We start from the raw sequence: 17,272 nt of genomic DNA, 5'->3' as shown, positions 1-17,272 counted from the left end.
GCTCTTTGGTCCCATTGGTACTGTTCTTGCTAACCATGGCCCCAGGGGTCATCAAGGTGGAGCCTAAAACAAAGCATCCAGGACTTTGAGGCCTGTGTACTTTCCGTAGTTCAGTGTTTGCCCTGCTCTTATCCACTGGCAGTAAACGTGAGGCTTTGGATGGGACAGGGGTCAAGCCACTGATGTCGCTTGCAGTTGAAGGGTGTGTAATATCACTTGCACTTCGCCTTGGATTCCAGTGAACCTACATACAGGGCCACCTCTACTTTGCTCATTGTGGATGCAACCACTGAAATCCTCTCCACAAGGCAGCAATGACTGCGCCAGCGCAGCACTTCTGTTAATACTGCTGCGAAGAACGAACCGTCAGAAAGATATTCCCTTGCAACTTTCGATTACAGGTATTTTTCAAGGCACCTAGATCAATGATATTTCTTTTAAACCAACTCCTGGTTTGTGATCTTGCAGATTGTAATGATTGGAAATCTCTTTCGATTACTACAACTGCTTGCACTCAAAATGACTCCAATAAGTTCTCTTCTCTGATAAGAGTCCGCACAGAACTGATTTTTTTTTTTTTCCTTTTATTTTGTGGCTTATTTCGCATGATTTTTTTAGGCTAGCCGGAAGAAACCAATTATTTGCAAACAAGCTAGTGCTGTATTCCAGTAAAATATTATTTGCATTTTTGTCAGTTGTTTGGTGTGTGTCATTTGGTTTCATGCTGTTTGTGCCGTACTGTATTTGCCCTAAACTACCTCCTGTTCTAAGAGGGAAGTGTTTACCCTCAGTCTGGGCTACAACACAAAGGCGAGCTGCTGAAGACAGCTCTAGAGAAGAATTCTGTCCAGGCCGAGGAGATCATGTCTCGGTTTGGTGGTGGAATTACAATGGTTTGAAGTCTTGCCAAGTGCTCGGTTTAGTAACTAGAGTTTCCAGAACGTCTACTCAAATAGCATAACATTCCCAAGCTCCTATCTCTCTATGGCTTAAATCCCCCTTCTAAGGTTGCTTGAGGACATGGTATTTTTGAACTTTGGAACTGCTAAAACACAAGTGTTTCTTATTTAATTTAGCAGAAGGGGCTGACCTGCGCTTCGTGACTATTGGTTCTGCGGGTATATCGCTTGTTTGTCCTGTCCTCGTGGTTTGGGTCACTCCCACCCTGTACTCACAAGACTTACTGTGACCTTGTCTGCACACCATTACAAACAGCTGAACAATTTACATCCTGAGTCATCCGTTCCCTGCTCGAACAACTATAGACAAATTAGGCAGGAAATTAGACTAGGGGTCATGTAATGTCTGTGTTTGTTGATAATTAACGGATATATGGGTGAGCTCGGGTTCAATGAACCCTATTTCCCAACGAAGTAGAAATTGAGTAAAATATTTCGCTACTTGCAGGATGGGTGAAAGTGACCCATTTTGCAGTCCACTTGCAGAGCAAATTTAGGTTTTATGCACCATCCAGATCTGATCCACAGGTGAACAAGTGAAACAGACGATTTCAGATGTTTGGTGTATTTAGTGTGGTTCTCGCTGGCCAACAAAATATAGTCCATGGTTAACAAACTGACCTGCATCCATGGCACGAGGGGACCAAACCTCCCATGAGCTATACAGTTTATAGGCAATTCATTTGTCGCCTCTCACCTTGTTTTTATCTGTAACAGGAGAAAGCAGGCAGGAGCAGACTAGCTACATTTTGCTGATTAATGCCACTAACTGCTTCTTCTTACTAGTTTACTTCATCCATCACTAGATCAGAAGACCTGCCGAATCAGCATTGTTGGTTTTGCTCAATACTCAACAGATTTCCTGCCTAGGATGACTTCCCAACACTAGACCAGTGTCCCAAGTGTTACCTTTGTCCATTAATTCGAGACTCAAAAATGATTGGCCACCTAGCAACCTCTATAAACACTGGGCATGTTAACATCTTAAAAGGTGAAAACATTAGTTCTATGTTTTAATAGTCTGACCTTCCTTATCATGTTCACAACTGAACTTTACTCAATTATTTGTTATTAAATCCCAGAATTGGAGAATTTTCGAACATGTAATGAGGACTCTGAATTTTTTTTTATACTAAATGTAACAAACCACACTTCATTAAATTTCTTTTTCAGTACTAAAATTGTAAGTACATACAGGGCGGCTCCTCTACTATGGTGGAGGAGCGTCGCCCTTCTGACGGCAGCAGTAGCTGCAAAATATTTACTATAAAACGATAATAAATTATGTTTATTATCATTTTATTTCAAAAGGGGCGGGCAATTGGACTGTAACGGGGACAAGAGGGAGTGCACCCCTCAGTGCGCATGTGTATTTGGCCGTCTGTCTCAGCCGGCCAAACACACATGCGCACTGGGCTCTCTCCAAACAAGCAATGCAGGCACTGCGTTGCTGGTTAGGAGACAGCAGGCGGGGACTCTAACTCTGCCTCGGAGCGCCCTGGGTGGGCGCTCCATCGAATCCTAACGCTGGCAGCATGAAAGCAGCATTAGGATTGGACGCAGGGCATGCTGGCAGCCTGTGCCTCCAGTCCAGTCGAGGAGCAGATGAGAGCGGCAAGGCGTGGCACAAAAAGGATTTTTAAAAATATTATATTATTTTTTTCATCGATGTCCCTTCCCCCCGCCACGCGCCGCGCTAGCCTACCCCATTTCCCTCCCACAAACCATCACTGAGAACATATTCATAATTAGTCGTACCAATCACTTTAGATAAAACACAAATAGATGGTCAAAAGAGGGCAGGAAAGAATACATTTACCTCAACATCCACTTCCAGTATAGGCAAGAGTTTGTGATCAGTCCTTCTCATTTAGTCATTAGGACTAGACATTTGTGCAACAAATGAACTGTATAAAATTGATCATTGTACATACTCCAGGAAGCTGGTGATGTAATCCCTGCTGCAGGTGGACCAGACGAATGGGTTTGTTTTCATGGTGATGTGCGCTGCCATCAGCTTGGCCGTCTCTTGCCCCCGGGAGCCGCAGTTGTTTCCAACGCCATCATGGTTCATGCCAAAGCTGTAATACAGTCAGTGTGTAAAGATGCTGCTTTCTAATGTTGGTACCCACGACCATTACAAGTGAGTAGGACGGTGTGGACCTCCCGAGTGTGCTAGCCACAGCAGAGCAGCAACAAACTGTGATTCACAAGGCTCATTACAGGAAGGGCTAGCTTCACAGGAATGCCAATCTGAAGAGGCCACGGACATCCGCCGGGGGTCACTGAGGGCTAGATACGTGCCAGCACTCCAGAGCCACCAGCAGGTTAGGATAACCGGAGACTATACGGGCATTTCGAATCACTCTGTATCTTGTGTGAATACCCTGTGAGTATGTGATGAATCTGGGGTTTACAAACCAAACATGCACAGCCCTGGACATGCCAGTGGCACATGCACTGCGGCATTCTGATTCTCAGTTGGCAGCAAGATCTAAACTTGGGACCAGAAATGGGAAATGTTGGATGATCCCGTGTAAATGAGGCCCATTTTATACAGGTATCTGGCAGGCTAGGAGTGATGTAGCCCAGGATCTGGCACCCGAATCGGTACTGTATTACAAACACATCCCTATAAGATGAGCTGCTCCAGTGAGCCATCAAAATGTCACAATACAGAACAAAACTGGTGTTTTTCTTGGTAACTTTTCAGAATAGTTCCATGATTCTGCACACTTTCTCACCTTCATCTTCATGTCTAGTAATCTGTGTGGTTCACTCCAAATGAGTGGGTCCAAGACCAGGACTACCTCCAGTGTGTGAGACTGTGATTCAAGAAGTAAGATTATCAGTTAGTTTTCTCAGTTGCGTCCAGAGGTGAAACCCCCTTCCCTGTGAGAGAGAGAGAGAGACTGTGCACCAGTGTGAGATCTTCACCCACTGTGAGAGAGACATGTGCACTAGTATGAGATCTTCACCCACTGTGAGAGAGACATGTGCACCAAAGTTTGGTGCTTGCATTAACCAGTCCTTGCCCTAAGGGGCTGGTTCTAATCAAGATGGTGAGGGGTTTCCAATACGTCCCTGTCACACACAGTGAAGGAGACAATGTTTCAAGGTATAAGGAAAAATAAGGTGAAGAATTCATCTGAAATCCTAGGAGTGTGAATGTGCACCTAAGTGTGGGAGTCACACAAAATGAGTGAGGATCAGCTCCAAGAAGTGCAGTTTACAGAGAGTGACAATAGGATGCATGAAGTGAGAATCACAACCAATGAGATAGCCTATGCAATAACCACAGACTCCTACAGTTAGTGAAGGTGTATGTATTCCTCTGCCTGTCTGTTCTCCCACCCCGTGCAACCCTCACAGAATACAAACCACCAAGTTCCTCAAACCTCTCAAATTCAGGTGTGACCCATTGCGTTTTACCAGGGACCGAGATGCACATCTGAGCTGTTGGACGCAGTGTAACTCCTTAAGTCTAAAGGTTTGTTAAGCCCAGTTAGCAGATAACTTTAAATTGCACAACTAGGATGACCACTGGCTTCCACCCAAGAACCACACTTCTATAATATTTGTTTAAACTACTGAATTATAAATGTCCAACCGTAAACTATAGAAGCTTATAAACAATGCATCACCTCGACAGATGACACGTGTCCTTGGGCCCTTTGGAATACTTTGTCTATTCTGGCTTTGTAGACAGTAGCATGTTGCATTCTGGGGCTTGATGTGCTTCTGTTGACATTGTAAAGTTGGACTCAAACCTCCAGCATGCGGAGTGCTGTTGGCTAGAAACCCAGGACTGGCTGAAGGCTTCACAAATGACACTGGGTCATGTGCCAGCTATGCCCTTACCCACATACTGCAGCGCGGAATGAAGAGTCGCTTACGTGTGTCCAATCTCGTGAGCAATGGTGAAGGCGGTGGCAAGGCCAATGTCCTCGTTGATGCTGCAGCTCCTCTCCCTCTCGCACATTCCTCCCAAAGGCGCTAGACCTGAGAAACGAGAGGTACAGTTCACCCTGGGGTTAGTGAGGAAGGGATTCCCTCAGTGCTTAATTTGTGTCAGTGGTTAGAGGTGGTGGCCACCTTGGGGCGGGGGCTTATTTTGCATCAACAGATTTAGACCCAACATACAGATGACACAAAAGGTGAAAGGTGGAGATGAGGAATATGAAAACAGTCACAAATTGACGAAAAAGAACATGCAATCGTGAGATAAAGATGTCCGGAGGTTTATTGTGGTGGAAGAAAATATGAGGTGGATTCAAAAGGAGGTGGCCTCGGTATTTAGCAAACACAGAATTGGGCAGCAGGCTCCTAAGGAAAAAACACGCGCCCCTTAAAATATATGTATTTAGGAAGAACGTTTCATGGCTGTTGCTCTTCCCATGAGCGGTGGGTGTAAGGTGTGGGGTTGGGCGAAGCTCTGTGCTGCTCCTCCGGGGCATCACGTCCTGAGTGGCAGTGTGAGGCGCCAGTCTGGGAAGGGGTCCTAGTCTCTGCCCACCAGCCACCAGTGCACCACATTCTGTGACATGCAGTGCCCCGTCCCTAAAAGATCACTGCCAGGCGGAGCATCACATGTTACCTGTTCTATTTCTAGCGCTCAAAGGTGGCCTCGATAACGTCTAGCACTATAGAGTCGTATTAATAAATCAGTACATAGACTATTTCCCGAAATACGTTTTTCATGAGCATACAATGGTAGCGCGGTTTTATCATCCAAACATACATTCATAATGGTTAAAGCGAAGCTACAAATCCAAAATATATAGTTATAATTACAATAGAAGTGCCAATTGAAAAGTTTTGTAAGCTAGAGAAAGAAACAATGCCTCCCCCTCTCTTTGGCTCTTTTAGCATGGCATGGGTCGCAGTAGCCTCTCCTAGAGCAGGGCGAGCCCTTGTGCGTATTTGCCACGGCAGGGCTCCGTGAGATGTGTCCCTGAGCCGAGTGCATACCAAAGATCTAATCAGATAATGAGCTGTTCCTCCACCCTGACCCGGGGGAGGTCACATCACAGCCGGCTGGGCACGCCTAGAGCTGAAGCACGGGACGCGGAGGGCAGCCGAGGACAGTCGGGAGAGAAGAGATACGAGCTGCCACCTTCCCCGGCTGGCGGGAGCAGGAGATGCAGGGGTCAGGGAAAGCCAAGTGTCATGGCCCAGCTGTTTGAGGCATTCAGAAAACCCTTTAAGAGTCTGAGGTGTCAGGTTATGAGGACATTGATGGGGTGGTGGCAGTGTTTAATTTGTGCTTGTTGATTCCGGTGCGGAGCACAGGCACTTATTTTTGAGGGCCGGCACTTATTTTTGAGGGCCGGCACTTATTTTTCTGCCTCCTGCATTTACTGAGAGCAAAAATCTAATATGGAATGCCGGGGGAAGAGAAAAACGAAAAAGCGTCACAAAGGGAGAAAGCTGAAAGAGTGAGATGGAGGGGTAGGGAGTGGCCATAAAATGATTAAAGAGGCCAGAGATTGCTTCAGGATTGTGCTGCCTCAGTATTCTGTGCGCACGTTTAATTAAAGCAGCCACTTGTTTCAGAAGAGGGCTTTCGACACCGGCACGTTTTTATTTACACATTAAGCACTGGTTGGAGGGGAGAAGAGAGCAGCTTCAGGCAGTCACCAACAACCCTAGGCATGCTGGGCCATGCACTTCTGCTTCACCTAGAAGCATAGGCCTACAAGTCCCAGCATGCTGAGAATCGTGGGCTGGCTGAAAGCCACACTCATGACCGAGCTGTTTGGCAGCTAAGCTATATATTTAAAAAACAGCGATATCATCCTCCATGCCAAGTGGCATGGGACTGACTGCAAGTGCACCAAATGTCATAGCCAGCGGTAATCGATTACACTCATTCTTGTGTGATGCACTGTTTTATTTTTTAGCAGGATGAAATTGCTTGTTCAAGCTAGGCAGCTGGGAACAAAAACATCTCTGCTCAATCTCTGTATGGCTTGCACATAAAACTAGATCCGAGTGAAGTTCGGCCCTGCTAAGTTTACAAGGTCCACGTGTGTTTCGAAACTCCAGTCCAGATTTTATTATTTTTACTCTTAATATTCCAGCACTTGCAACCTTACTTTTCCCAGCATAAAACCAGAACCTCTTGCCCTAGACCTAAAAAAGGATACCTTTACTGGACTTGATAGTCGCACTTTGACCAGGGAGTCCTGGTATCCATGGACCTTTGTGGCACCCTTCTCATCCGTACCAAAGGATAACATTGGAATAAACTGAGTTTTTTTTGCTTTCTGTAGCATTTTGACCAGTTCATGGGTTCCATTGGGGCCATTATACTAACCTTTAAGTGGATAGTGGTGACAATCTGACATGGCTGGAGGTTTTTAAAATAGGAAGCACATGCATTTTCGGCTTTTTTAAGTTTAGTGCTGCAACCTAGATAGTTTCCAGGAGTTAAGCAGACCCTTGTTGTTGCACTCACCTTTAGGTGCGGATCAGACCTACCTAACGTTCCGCATGGCTTGTTTTTGTAGATGCAGATATCATATCTGAAAGAAAAAAGAGTAGACAATCGTAGTTGAGATGGGTCTTGACACAGGGCTTCCAGAAACTGTAATCTTCCTAACATTTTATATTTCCACACACAGCACGCCCTTTGATAGAACTAGAAATCCATCAGTTTAAGGTTCCTCTTTAAAAATGGATCTCTTCGTAATCAACCAGATTGATGAAAGAGGTCTTCAAAATGTAGAAGGAAGGCAAGGGGTATACAGATTCCACAAAACTTACAGCATTGGGGGTGTTCTCCTATTTGTATGGTGGGGCACACACTTGCATTACTCCTGACCAACAGCCTACCATAAATTTATGATGAGGAAAAATCCAACATAGTGAGATTCTATGATCTGTGATGTGAAATTACTTATTTTGCGTACCTGTACCTCCAAATTATGGCTATTTAAATGTCCTTTAATATCACCATTCAAAAGTGGTGGGATAAGAAAAAGCTTGGTGGTGCTGGTGATCCACCCTCCCTCGGTAACTATATACCACCATAGTCCCTTACACTCACTATACAAGCAACACTCGGACTTCTACCACAGAGAATTGATACCCTATCCAAAGAACCCAATCAGAGGGAGGGAGGATCTCTTCCTTAAAAAGGACGAGGAGCCCTCACTTCCCCTAGTGTCTTGCATCATCATCATCCCCACCTTCTCACCATAGTTGCCCAGAGGATCAACACAGTGGGCCCCTGAGCAAGAAAAGGGAAACAACTGGAAAGTTTAGCCATGGAGAGATTAATAAAATCAGTGTTCTAGGGGAGTTTTCCAATGTAGTTCCTCATTAAATGTCAACATGATTCCACCACTAAACCACTGACCTTTATTGGTCTAGGGCAGTCATCAGGACTGGGCTCCTTTTCACCCTGAAAACTGTACCTAACTAAGGGTTATCAAGTCCTAATTGTCTTGACGTAGTTTAAAGGGAAGATGTAAAAATTGCACGCAACGCTCTGGCTGAATGGTGTAACCCGTGGTGGTCTTCTTACCACTGGCAGGAAATAGTCAGGCCACTTGGCCAGTGGCTCCCCATACAGACCACGCAGCGGGCCAGCATTCGACTCGACTCACAAGCACCTGGGACTCGGTGGTACAATTTATACACCCAGCCCCAGTCAGGTGACCTACGTGTTTTCCTTGAGGTTCTAAATGTAAATAAATACTACGTCTGCATGCCAGTGCCATAGCAGAAGGCAGTAGCTCAACGAGAGGCACGCTGGAAGTATAGTGCTTGCCATCCACCATAACTTAAAGAAGTCAATGTTAGGCAATCTAGTGAATGTGTACAAAGGACTAGTAGACTTGACTTATTTTGTATCTCTGCCTCCTTGCCCTGGTTAGAATGTCATTATTCAGATAAAGTGTGCACATAACTCACAGTCAGTTTACTGCTCAGCAGCTGCAATCAGTTTACTACTTTGCTCTTTTTTCTTCAGGTGGATCTTCACTGATTTGACTTTACTAGAATGAAAGATCGGTATTCTGTTTATAATTTACATTTATGTCGTCTCCCCATCGTGCCCTCGTGTCCTTTTTCCCTCTTCATCACCCAGCCTGAGTGGTGTTTGAGGGCCTGACTGGCTTACCGATGGGCATCCATCCTACAGTAAGCTTAAAGGCGCCACCTGTAGGTTAACTACAGGTGAGTCATAACAGGGTCATAAGGGCCCAACTTGAGATGTAGAAACTTCGTGGAGACAAATGAGGAATAGCCTGACCATTTCTGCAGGTTGGTCCGTGATTCCCGTGGTCCCTCCCATCCTGTACTGTCAGTGTGTGGGCCCCAGTTTGGGAAGAGGAATATCCAGCTACAGAGTGTATGTGTTAAAAATAGTGGGGTTCCTCCTCGATCCACCAAGACAAGGTGAAGGGGGAGGAGGCGCCAATCCAGTGTCGTCACCACCAGCCCCCCTCTTTTCCTTGCCCTTCCCAGTCAAGTTTGTAGCACCCAGTACACACATCCAGCCAATGCAGTGATGAATGCAAACACCACAATTCAGTTCTGCACTGTAAAATGAATTCCAGGATTAAGCCCCTGTAAACACTTGGTCAAATTAAGTAAATTTGCTATCATAATATATATATATATATATTTTTTTTACATGGAGGGACATTAAAAAAGTAGCTGTCAACTTCTTCCATGTCAAGGGGACGACCTTCAGTCACTCCAGGCTTTTCATCAACTGATACAGGACACGCATTTTCACATCTCTCATTATAAGTATGTGCAGAGAAGTCCCAGCAGGCTTACAGCTGTTGGCTAAAAACATAAGGCTGGCAGAGCTCACTTTCATTACATGGGCCCAGTTGGCAGCTAAACAAAAATAAGAAACGGATTAGTTGAAGTCCCAATCCTTGTTGTGAGTGAAAATAAACACTCAGCCTGGATGTCACCCTCACTGCAATAAGTGATTGAAAGAAAGAAGGCACCATGTGCCGAGATGCTCGCAGGCAGCAATCACCGCAGGAATGTGCAAGGAGGTTAAAGCACTAATGAAGCACCCGAGGGACGATCCCTTGGCCGCTTCGGTCCTGCTGAACATACAATAGAAAGGACTCTGCCAAGCCACAGGGTGTGTAGCCAAGCGCAATGTTCAGCATAGGGACACCATCCACGCGTTACTACCACTATATAAATAAACCCAGAAAAATCAATGTAGGGCCTTTGAGGTGAGGACTTGTTTCAAAGGCTTGGCTCGCAACTACAATTCTTCAGTGACTCCACAAAGATGGCTTAGTGAGCTAAACGCCAACTGATAGCGTCTGATAGGATCTCATTATTGAACCCCAATACAGCAAGATCAGCCTCTGAAACTTTAAGGGGCCATGATCTGCATACCATTAACCCTGCACGTCTGAGTCATATTATCAAAAGTACCCCAGAGGTGCAAAGGGTGTGTGCACCCCTAGACTCTGGTATTACTGAAGAGTCCGCAAATGGTTGCGCAACCCCTTCTAAAATACAGATTGTTCTGGCGCTACATGTACACAGGCGCTATGTCATCGGGGTGTTTGCTAATTTGCATGGGAGTGTGTACCTACCCAAATGAGAAAACAGTTTCCTTTGTGCCCCCCAGTGTTTCTTACACCTCCTCAGAGGCGAAGAGGCTATCAGGAGAGGCTGTGACCATGCCCTTCATTGAGACAATGCACCCTCAGTGTGGCCCATGAGGATGCCCCTTGTAAAGAGAGAAATTGTGTTCCTATGGATCCCCTTACAGACAAGTGCAGTTACAGCCTACACAGTGCTCTCCTCTTTCAAAAGCAGGCTGGGTTGCTGCCTGCACAGTGAAAAGCTCCTTCAATCAACTGCCCCAATGCACTGCCCCAAAGGTCATGCACTAATTCGTTGCACCGACTGACTGGGATCAATGATTCGGCCTGCATCTGGTCACCCAGTTAAATGGTGCGCTGGGGCACACACCAGGGTAGTGCGTTCTGCCTATCATATGAGCCCATAATCCACAAACGCCGAACTGCAGGGAACAGCACTACAGGACAATAATCTCTTATTACCTGCGTTGCATGGAATGCATCCCACCCTGCATGCAAAGGACTGTAATCTTTGCACTTTCTAAAGGCCAACCTTGTTATGTAACATTAGCAGACTCGAGCAGTTTATAAAAAATGATGCAGTTTCAGAAGATGGTGACTCGTGTTGTTCCACTTTATGGATGTGCATAGATGAGGAACACTGCATTTTGGAGCCACCACTGAGGAAGTTCTGTCTCCTACTATTTGGTTACAAGATGCTAATAGGCGAGTCAATTTTACATAGATGAGCGGAGATTCCCTTGTAGAACATGCTTAGTAAAACTGTATGGGAAACATTTGGTTCCTTTTTGGTGAAACACTTCTATATACAATAGTTAGTACCTAGACATAATAGGTATTTTGATTGGTGATCTATATTTAAATGTCATTATAGTTATGACCAGTAAGGATGCTGCATTTTGAATCCTCTTCAATGTATGTGACAAGTAATTTGGATTGCGGAACTACTGCCTATTACAGTGAGCAAACCCAAAGGTGTTTACTGTTGATGTGAATGTTGTTCTGTTTTAGTGAGATTAGTATGGCTTGACCATAGGAATATTAGTGAAATAAGCTTATCTTTGATGCAATAACTGGTTATTGTTGTAGTTATTGTTTAACGTCTATAAAGTGTACAATATACCATTAGTATGTTGGGGTGAATGTTCTGAAACAGTTTATCACCTCACGAGTTTGATTAGGTTTACGAGGCACCTAGGTCTTTGAAACAAAGAAAACTCTCAGGACAGGGATGTCTCGTCAACACCTACTACATTTACTGGTGTTGAGACTGAGCTAAGGGGTTTGGAGCCAGACAGTTGTCAATAATTTTCCTTTTCTGCCCACAGCTAGCACCTTCGCCTTGGCCCCTTCAGGTTTGCGTCCACTTACTAACAGGTGGTAGCTACAATTGTATTTAGTCTGCTTATTTTGTGATATCAGTAGTGTGGACAAGTGTGGAATTTGGGACTAAAACCTAGTTCTCCCAAGCGCACATTTAATAGAATATGGCCACTTTGGCACTTGATACAGCTCCTTCCATAGCTACATACAATGAGCATACACCGTATAAATACACCACAATTAATGTGGCTGAATTCAGTAAAGATGGTTGGTGTAAAACTTTGATATCAATGTTTCTAATGCAGCGAAATGCATCCAGTCACAGCTAGATTAGACAGGAGCTCCTGTGGCACGCACAAGTCTTGGATTTAGAATGTCACGATCAGCAAGCTGAATGATTCCACTGCCTTTGTTGATGCTCTTGGTAATGGGTCAAATATGTTAATGTCTTCGAAGCTGGGGCAATATATTGTAGAAAAACGTAGCATTTATCGAAGATCAGCAAATTAATTTCGCCCTTAGTATTGCATCTGCTTTAGTAGGTCCTCAGCAGGGGATCCAACCAATGAATCCCTAGAAGGAAATCTGTCTTGGGAGAGCTTTAGTAGTAGATAGATCATTCATGAACCATCCTCAACAATGCCTATTTCTTTGTGAGCCTTTAGCAGTGCATCAGTTCTTCCAAGACCCTGCCATTCCAGGGAATCTGTCCTGTTGAGTTCTTCGCATTCCACAGGACTTACCCAGGTAAGTCTTTAAGTAGATTTGTTGTGGTGAGACAATATTGTTCGGCCATCTGCACTGATACATTACTAGGAGTGAGGTGATCCCAACTAGACATTCCAAGGTGGTCCACTTTGCAAACTTTTCAGCCATGAATCAGTTCTGATCAGTCACTATGAGGCACTCAGTTAGCTCCGAAGCATTGGCTTTGTCCTTACTGGTTGATCTGTGCTGGTAAGTCCTTTTTGGCTTTTTGGTGTTTGGCTGTAAAGCTCGACCTACCATCAGAAGTACTTACCAGCTGATGTGCTATGGAGAATCCTTAATACCCAACGTTGTTTGTTAAGCCCTTAGTACAAGATGTGTCTGGTTAAGTTGTTAATGACAGGTTGTTCAGCAGATTGATTCAGGTCTGCCTGATTTGTCCTTCAGGATGGACAAGTCTGATTAATCTTTTAGCAGCAGGTTTTGCTGGTGATTTCTTAAGAGTGCTCATGTGAAATGGCTGTAACAATAATTTTATTCACCTTAGGACCAAAGTGAATCCGTCTTCGGGAGAAGATGCTCTAAACTTCAGTAACTGTTTAGTCTGTATCTTTGCCTTCGATTCGATGTAGCACTTCCAAGACGTCAGAATTATCATAATAAGACAGATTCCTTGAAAAAAGGCTGCAACACCTTTTATTAACCTAGGCAAACCTAGGAATGATGTGAATAGGACGGACATTTCTACAACTATTTTTAATTACCAGGACTGTGGAAAGTGAGAATAGTATTAGCTTGGCTCCTATATCAGGATGATGTTTGTAAGGTTTTTACAACACATTAGGTACTTTCAGATCAGACTGGCTGCTCCTACTGTCAAGTGTTCAGATGTTTGATGGTGTATAATGTCTGGATGTTTGTTTACCAAAATGAAACAGGAAGAAGCGACATCACCTGACCTTTGACCCAGATGATTTCACAGAAACTGAACTCATGTGACCCATTCGTATAATTATCATTATTGAAAATTTAAATAAGTTCGAAATCTCAAAAAGTGGGAACAGGTATGCAGATACAACTATTATAAATGCTATCCATTTATTGATGAGACTACTGACTTAGCATGTCATGGCTGCACACTTGTCAGAGGTGCATTCACTGAATAGCCACTTATAATATGCTCATATTAAACGACAACTGGCCAAATGCAAGCAGTGCCATCACATGCCCAGGAGCAGTTTTAGATGCCCAGGCTCAGCAAGTAAATGTCCTGGAAGGCTTAAATATTTGACAAAATTCCATTGCTGGGTGAAGATTTAAATGCCCAGGCACAGCTTCAAAACATCCTCAAATGCAACACACATTGTAAAATCTGGGTCTATCCATAAATGTTCAGACACATTCTAAATTACCAGATCTAATAGAGTCACTGGCACACTTCAAGGGCCCAGGCTTAACTATAGATTGCAAATTAGATTCTGATGAACAGACAAGGCCCCTATATGCTCAGGGACAACTAGCATGGGTCATGGCACAACCCTATATCCCTGATTACCCTTCTAATACAGATGCCATGAAATCCGTAGGGACAACCATCATGTGCTCAGACATATATCAAAATACCCAGACATTGCATCACATGTGCGGGCACAGCAATCATGTGACCATCCAGAAACAATGTATGTCAGTGTACACACACTGTATATCGAGGTACAACCAAACTACACCTTGGTAATGACCATCCTTTGCTAGGTGTATAGCATTGTATGCTCAGATGTAGCCTCAAATGTGCTGGTCTAGTATCATGCACCCTACAGCATCATTAAACTCAGATACAACCTCAAATACTCACATTAGTCAGACACAACCTTATAAGCGCCTTTCACATGGGAATTGCTAAACACGTCTTCAAATACCTAGAAACAACCTTACATGCCTAGCTAAAGTTTTGGATGCCACGGACCAGTCTCTCTTGCCTAGGCAAAGCTAGGCATCATACACCAAGAAACACCCATTACATATCTATGCACAACCTTCAGAAGCCAGGTAGAGCCACAAGTGCTCAAGTACCGTTGCTTGCCTAGTGCCACCCGATATCCATGTGGAGAGCATCAAATGCACTTGCATTGCGTTTTTGGGCACATTACAGGATTACCATGGACAGAGCACCATCCCATTGTGCAGGTCCGGTGACACTTTCTCAGGTATAGCCTCAAATGTTCATTGCAGCTTCACAATCTATAGTCTCAAGCATATGGTGTAGCTGTGCATTTGTCTAATCAGTCTCACTCCTCATCCATGCCTACCAAATATGTTTGGGCTCTGGCATTAGAAGGCCCAGGAGACAGGTAGAGTCGCGATTGGTAGCACTTGAGTCCTGTCCCTGCTTCTGGCACTCAGTTGTGATGTAAGAGAGGCTTGCCATGCTCCTCACCGTGCCAAGCTATTGAAGGTTCAGGGATGATCCTTCACAACCCAGGCTTTTTCCTCCCTCTGAGGTGGCAGACTGGGATGAGTCACATCTTTCTGTTTTCCATGCCCACCAGCACCCATTAAGATCATCTGAGGTGTTAGGATTAAATGTTGCTACCTGCTACTCTCAGCAGCTTCCAAGTACCTGCTAGTCGGTTAAGGTGGGACAGGGAGATCTGCCAAAACAATGGCCCTGAAGCCATACTAGGGAGATGTGCTAAAAAGTGTAGAACTAACACCAGCATGCACCAGGGTGTGTGCAAGCTATTTTCCACATATACTTAGAACAGGCTGTCTATCTACTTGTACATTCATCTAGTATGTGGTGCCTGATAAACCCTACCTGGTAATTAGTACTGCTGTGTCGTGGTTGGCAATCCCATTCTCCGGGATGGCGTTTCCATTCCCATTCCGATTAACAATGGATTTCTGCCACTTGCAGAAGCTGTCCAGAGACTTTCCAGCATGGTGGTTAATCTCCAAAGTGGGCTAAAAAAAAAAAAAAAAAAAAAAGACAGTTATCACACATTCAGGCTCAATCCCTGAAGCTAATAGTAAACAAAATATGGCTTTCATCATAGTCTGAGGACGTGGGATTGACAAGTCTACCAGTGTTTACATTCTATGTATACTACTCATATCTATCAGTATAAATTAACATTCTTCATACATTTCATTATCATACGATTTCAAAAATCTTTAAGGAGCTCCATCTCAAAGCATTAGCCGCACAGCCCCCGCAGCCCCGGGGACTGCCACCTCCCCCGGGCTAAAAATATTATCTGTTCGGGGGGCCACCTGCTCAACTCACACCCTCACGCACCCACACACAGACCCACTCAGAATCTAACACCCAATCACAGACCCACTGAAACCCTCAAGCACCCCTCACAGACCCACACAGACACTGTTGCACCCACTAAGACACTAATGCACCCACTCTCACACCCAGACAGACACTCATGCACCTACTCACAGGCCCACTGTCACTCTCACACCCACTCATAGACCCACTGAAACTCTCACGCAGGTCAGGCCCTGCGGCCAACCGCCACCACGCACGGCCATTAGAAAAACCATAGAAATTCACTGGAAAAAAACAAAGGTTATAAGGACATTATAATTAGGAAATCAAATTTTAAAAAACATAGAAATTCACTTAAGAACTAAAAGTTACAGGGACGTTATAGTTAGGAATCAACTTATTAGAAAAAAACACAGAAAATTCACTTAAAAAACCAAAGGTTACAGAGACGTTATAGTTAGGCTCACATTTTAAATGTGCACATCCATAGAAATTCACCAGTTATAGTTTGAGTTATCTCAAGCAACTATACCTCTATATATGCCCTATGGTAACTAACTTGCGCTGTCGCCAATGCACTGCTGATTACCCCACAAATTACGCCACTCATGACATCTCTGATAACATCATCGATAATATCAATGTAATATTTTCAGTAACTTTTTTTGACAATAAAACTGCATGGCCAGGGCGCAAGTTATAGTTACCGTAGGGCGCAAGTTATAGTTACTTGAGATAACTAACTAACTGGTGAATTTCTATGGTGTCATACATTTAAAATGGGATCCTAAAAATAACATCCCTTTAACCTTTGATTTTTTAAAGTGAATTTGTATGTTTAAAAAAAAAACTATTTCCTAACTATAACATCCCTGTAACTTTTGGTTGGTTCAGTGAATATAAATATGTATAAAAAAAAATGCTACCCAAGGATTTGCATCCAGTTCAGATCTAAAGATATTGGCTATTGCACAAAGTTTTTGTGTGTTGAACGTAGTATCATTAGTATTGGAGGAGCTTCGCACCTGTGTACACATGGGCCAGTTTTTTTAACTGTATCGTCAAGTTCCCAGACCCACGGAGGGTGGGTGAATCTTGTCTGTTTTCGGACCTCAAGTAACTTGTGGTCCTGGCATCACCGAGTCATATAATTAGTTATGTAAAGTATTTGTGGTTTTAAAAGGGCCTATGTTTCACTTGCTTGTTTTTTGTGATTTCATATGTTTTTAATCTGTCATGGTTATGTGTTTTAACCAAATAAAGAAAAAAATTATCTATCTAGTAACAATGTTGCACCCAGGCCCTGCACCCAACTTGCCACAGGTAGTCAATCCCCACTGCACACTGCAACAGCTGACAGAGGGGTTTAATCAAAGTGGAGATGGAATAGTCTCCACTGTGATTAAACC

The 17,272-nt window shown here is 44.1% G+C and overlaps 1 protein-coding gene across 1 annotated transcript in view; it reads right to left on the bottom strand.

Moving 5' to 3' along the window:
• The window catches only part of ADAMTS10 (ADAM metallopeptidase with thrombospondin type 1 motif 10), a 273,868-nt gene that overhangs the window by 110,591 nt on the left and 146,005 nt on the right, over nucleotides 1–17,272 (bottom strand). The window contains exons 7-10 of the mRNA XM_069216852.1: nucleotides 15,402–15,547; nucleotides 7,443–7,486; nucleotides 4,856–4,961; nucleotides 2,894–3,040 (exon numbers count right to left, since the gene is read on the bottom strand). Of these exons, the coding sequence (XP_069072953.1) occupies nucleotides 2,894–3,040; nucleotides 4,856–4,961; nucleotides 7,443–7,486; nucleotides 15,402–15,547 (443 nt within the window). The remainder of the gene's footprint in view (nucleotides 1–2,893; nucleotides 3,041–4,855; nucleotides 4,962–7,442; nucleotides 7,487–15,401; nucleotides 15,548–17,272) is intronic.

Source organism: Pleurodeles waltl, chromosome 12 (assembly GCF_031143425.1).
Source record: "Pleurodeles waltl isolate 20211129_DDA chromosome 12, aPleWal1.hap1.20221129, whole genome shotgun sequence".
Classification (NCBI taxonomy): domain Eukaryota; kingdom Metazoa; phylum Chordata; class Amphibia; order Caudata; family Salamandridae; genus Pleurodeles; species Pleurodeles waltl.
This window is presented reverse-complemented; position numbering and strand designations above follow the sequence as displayed.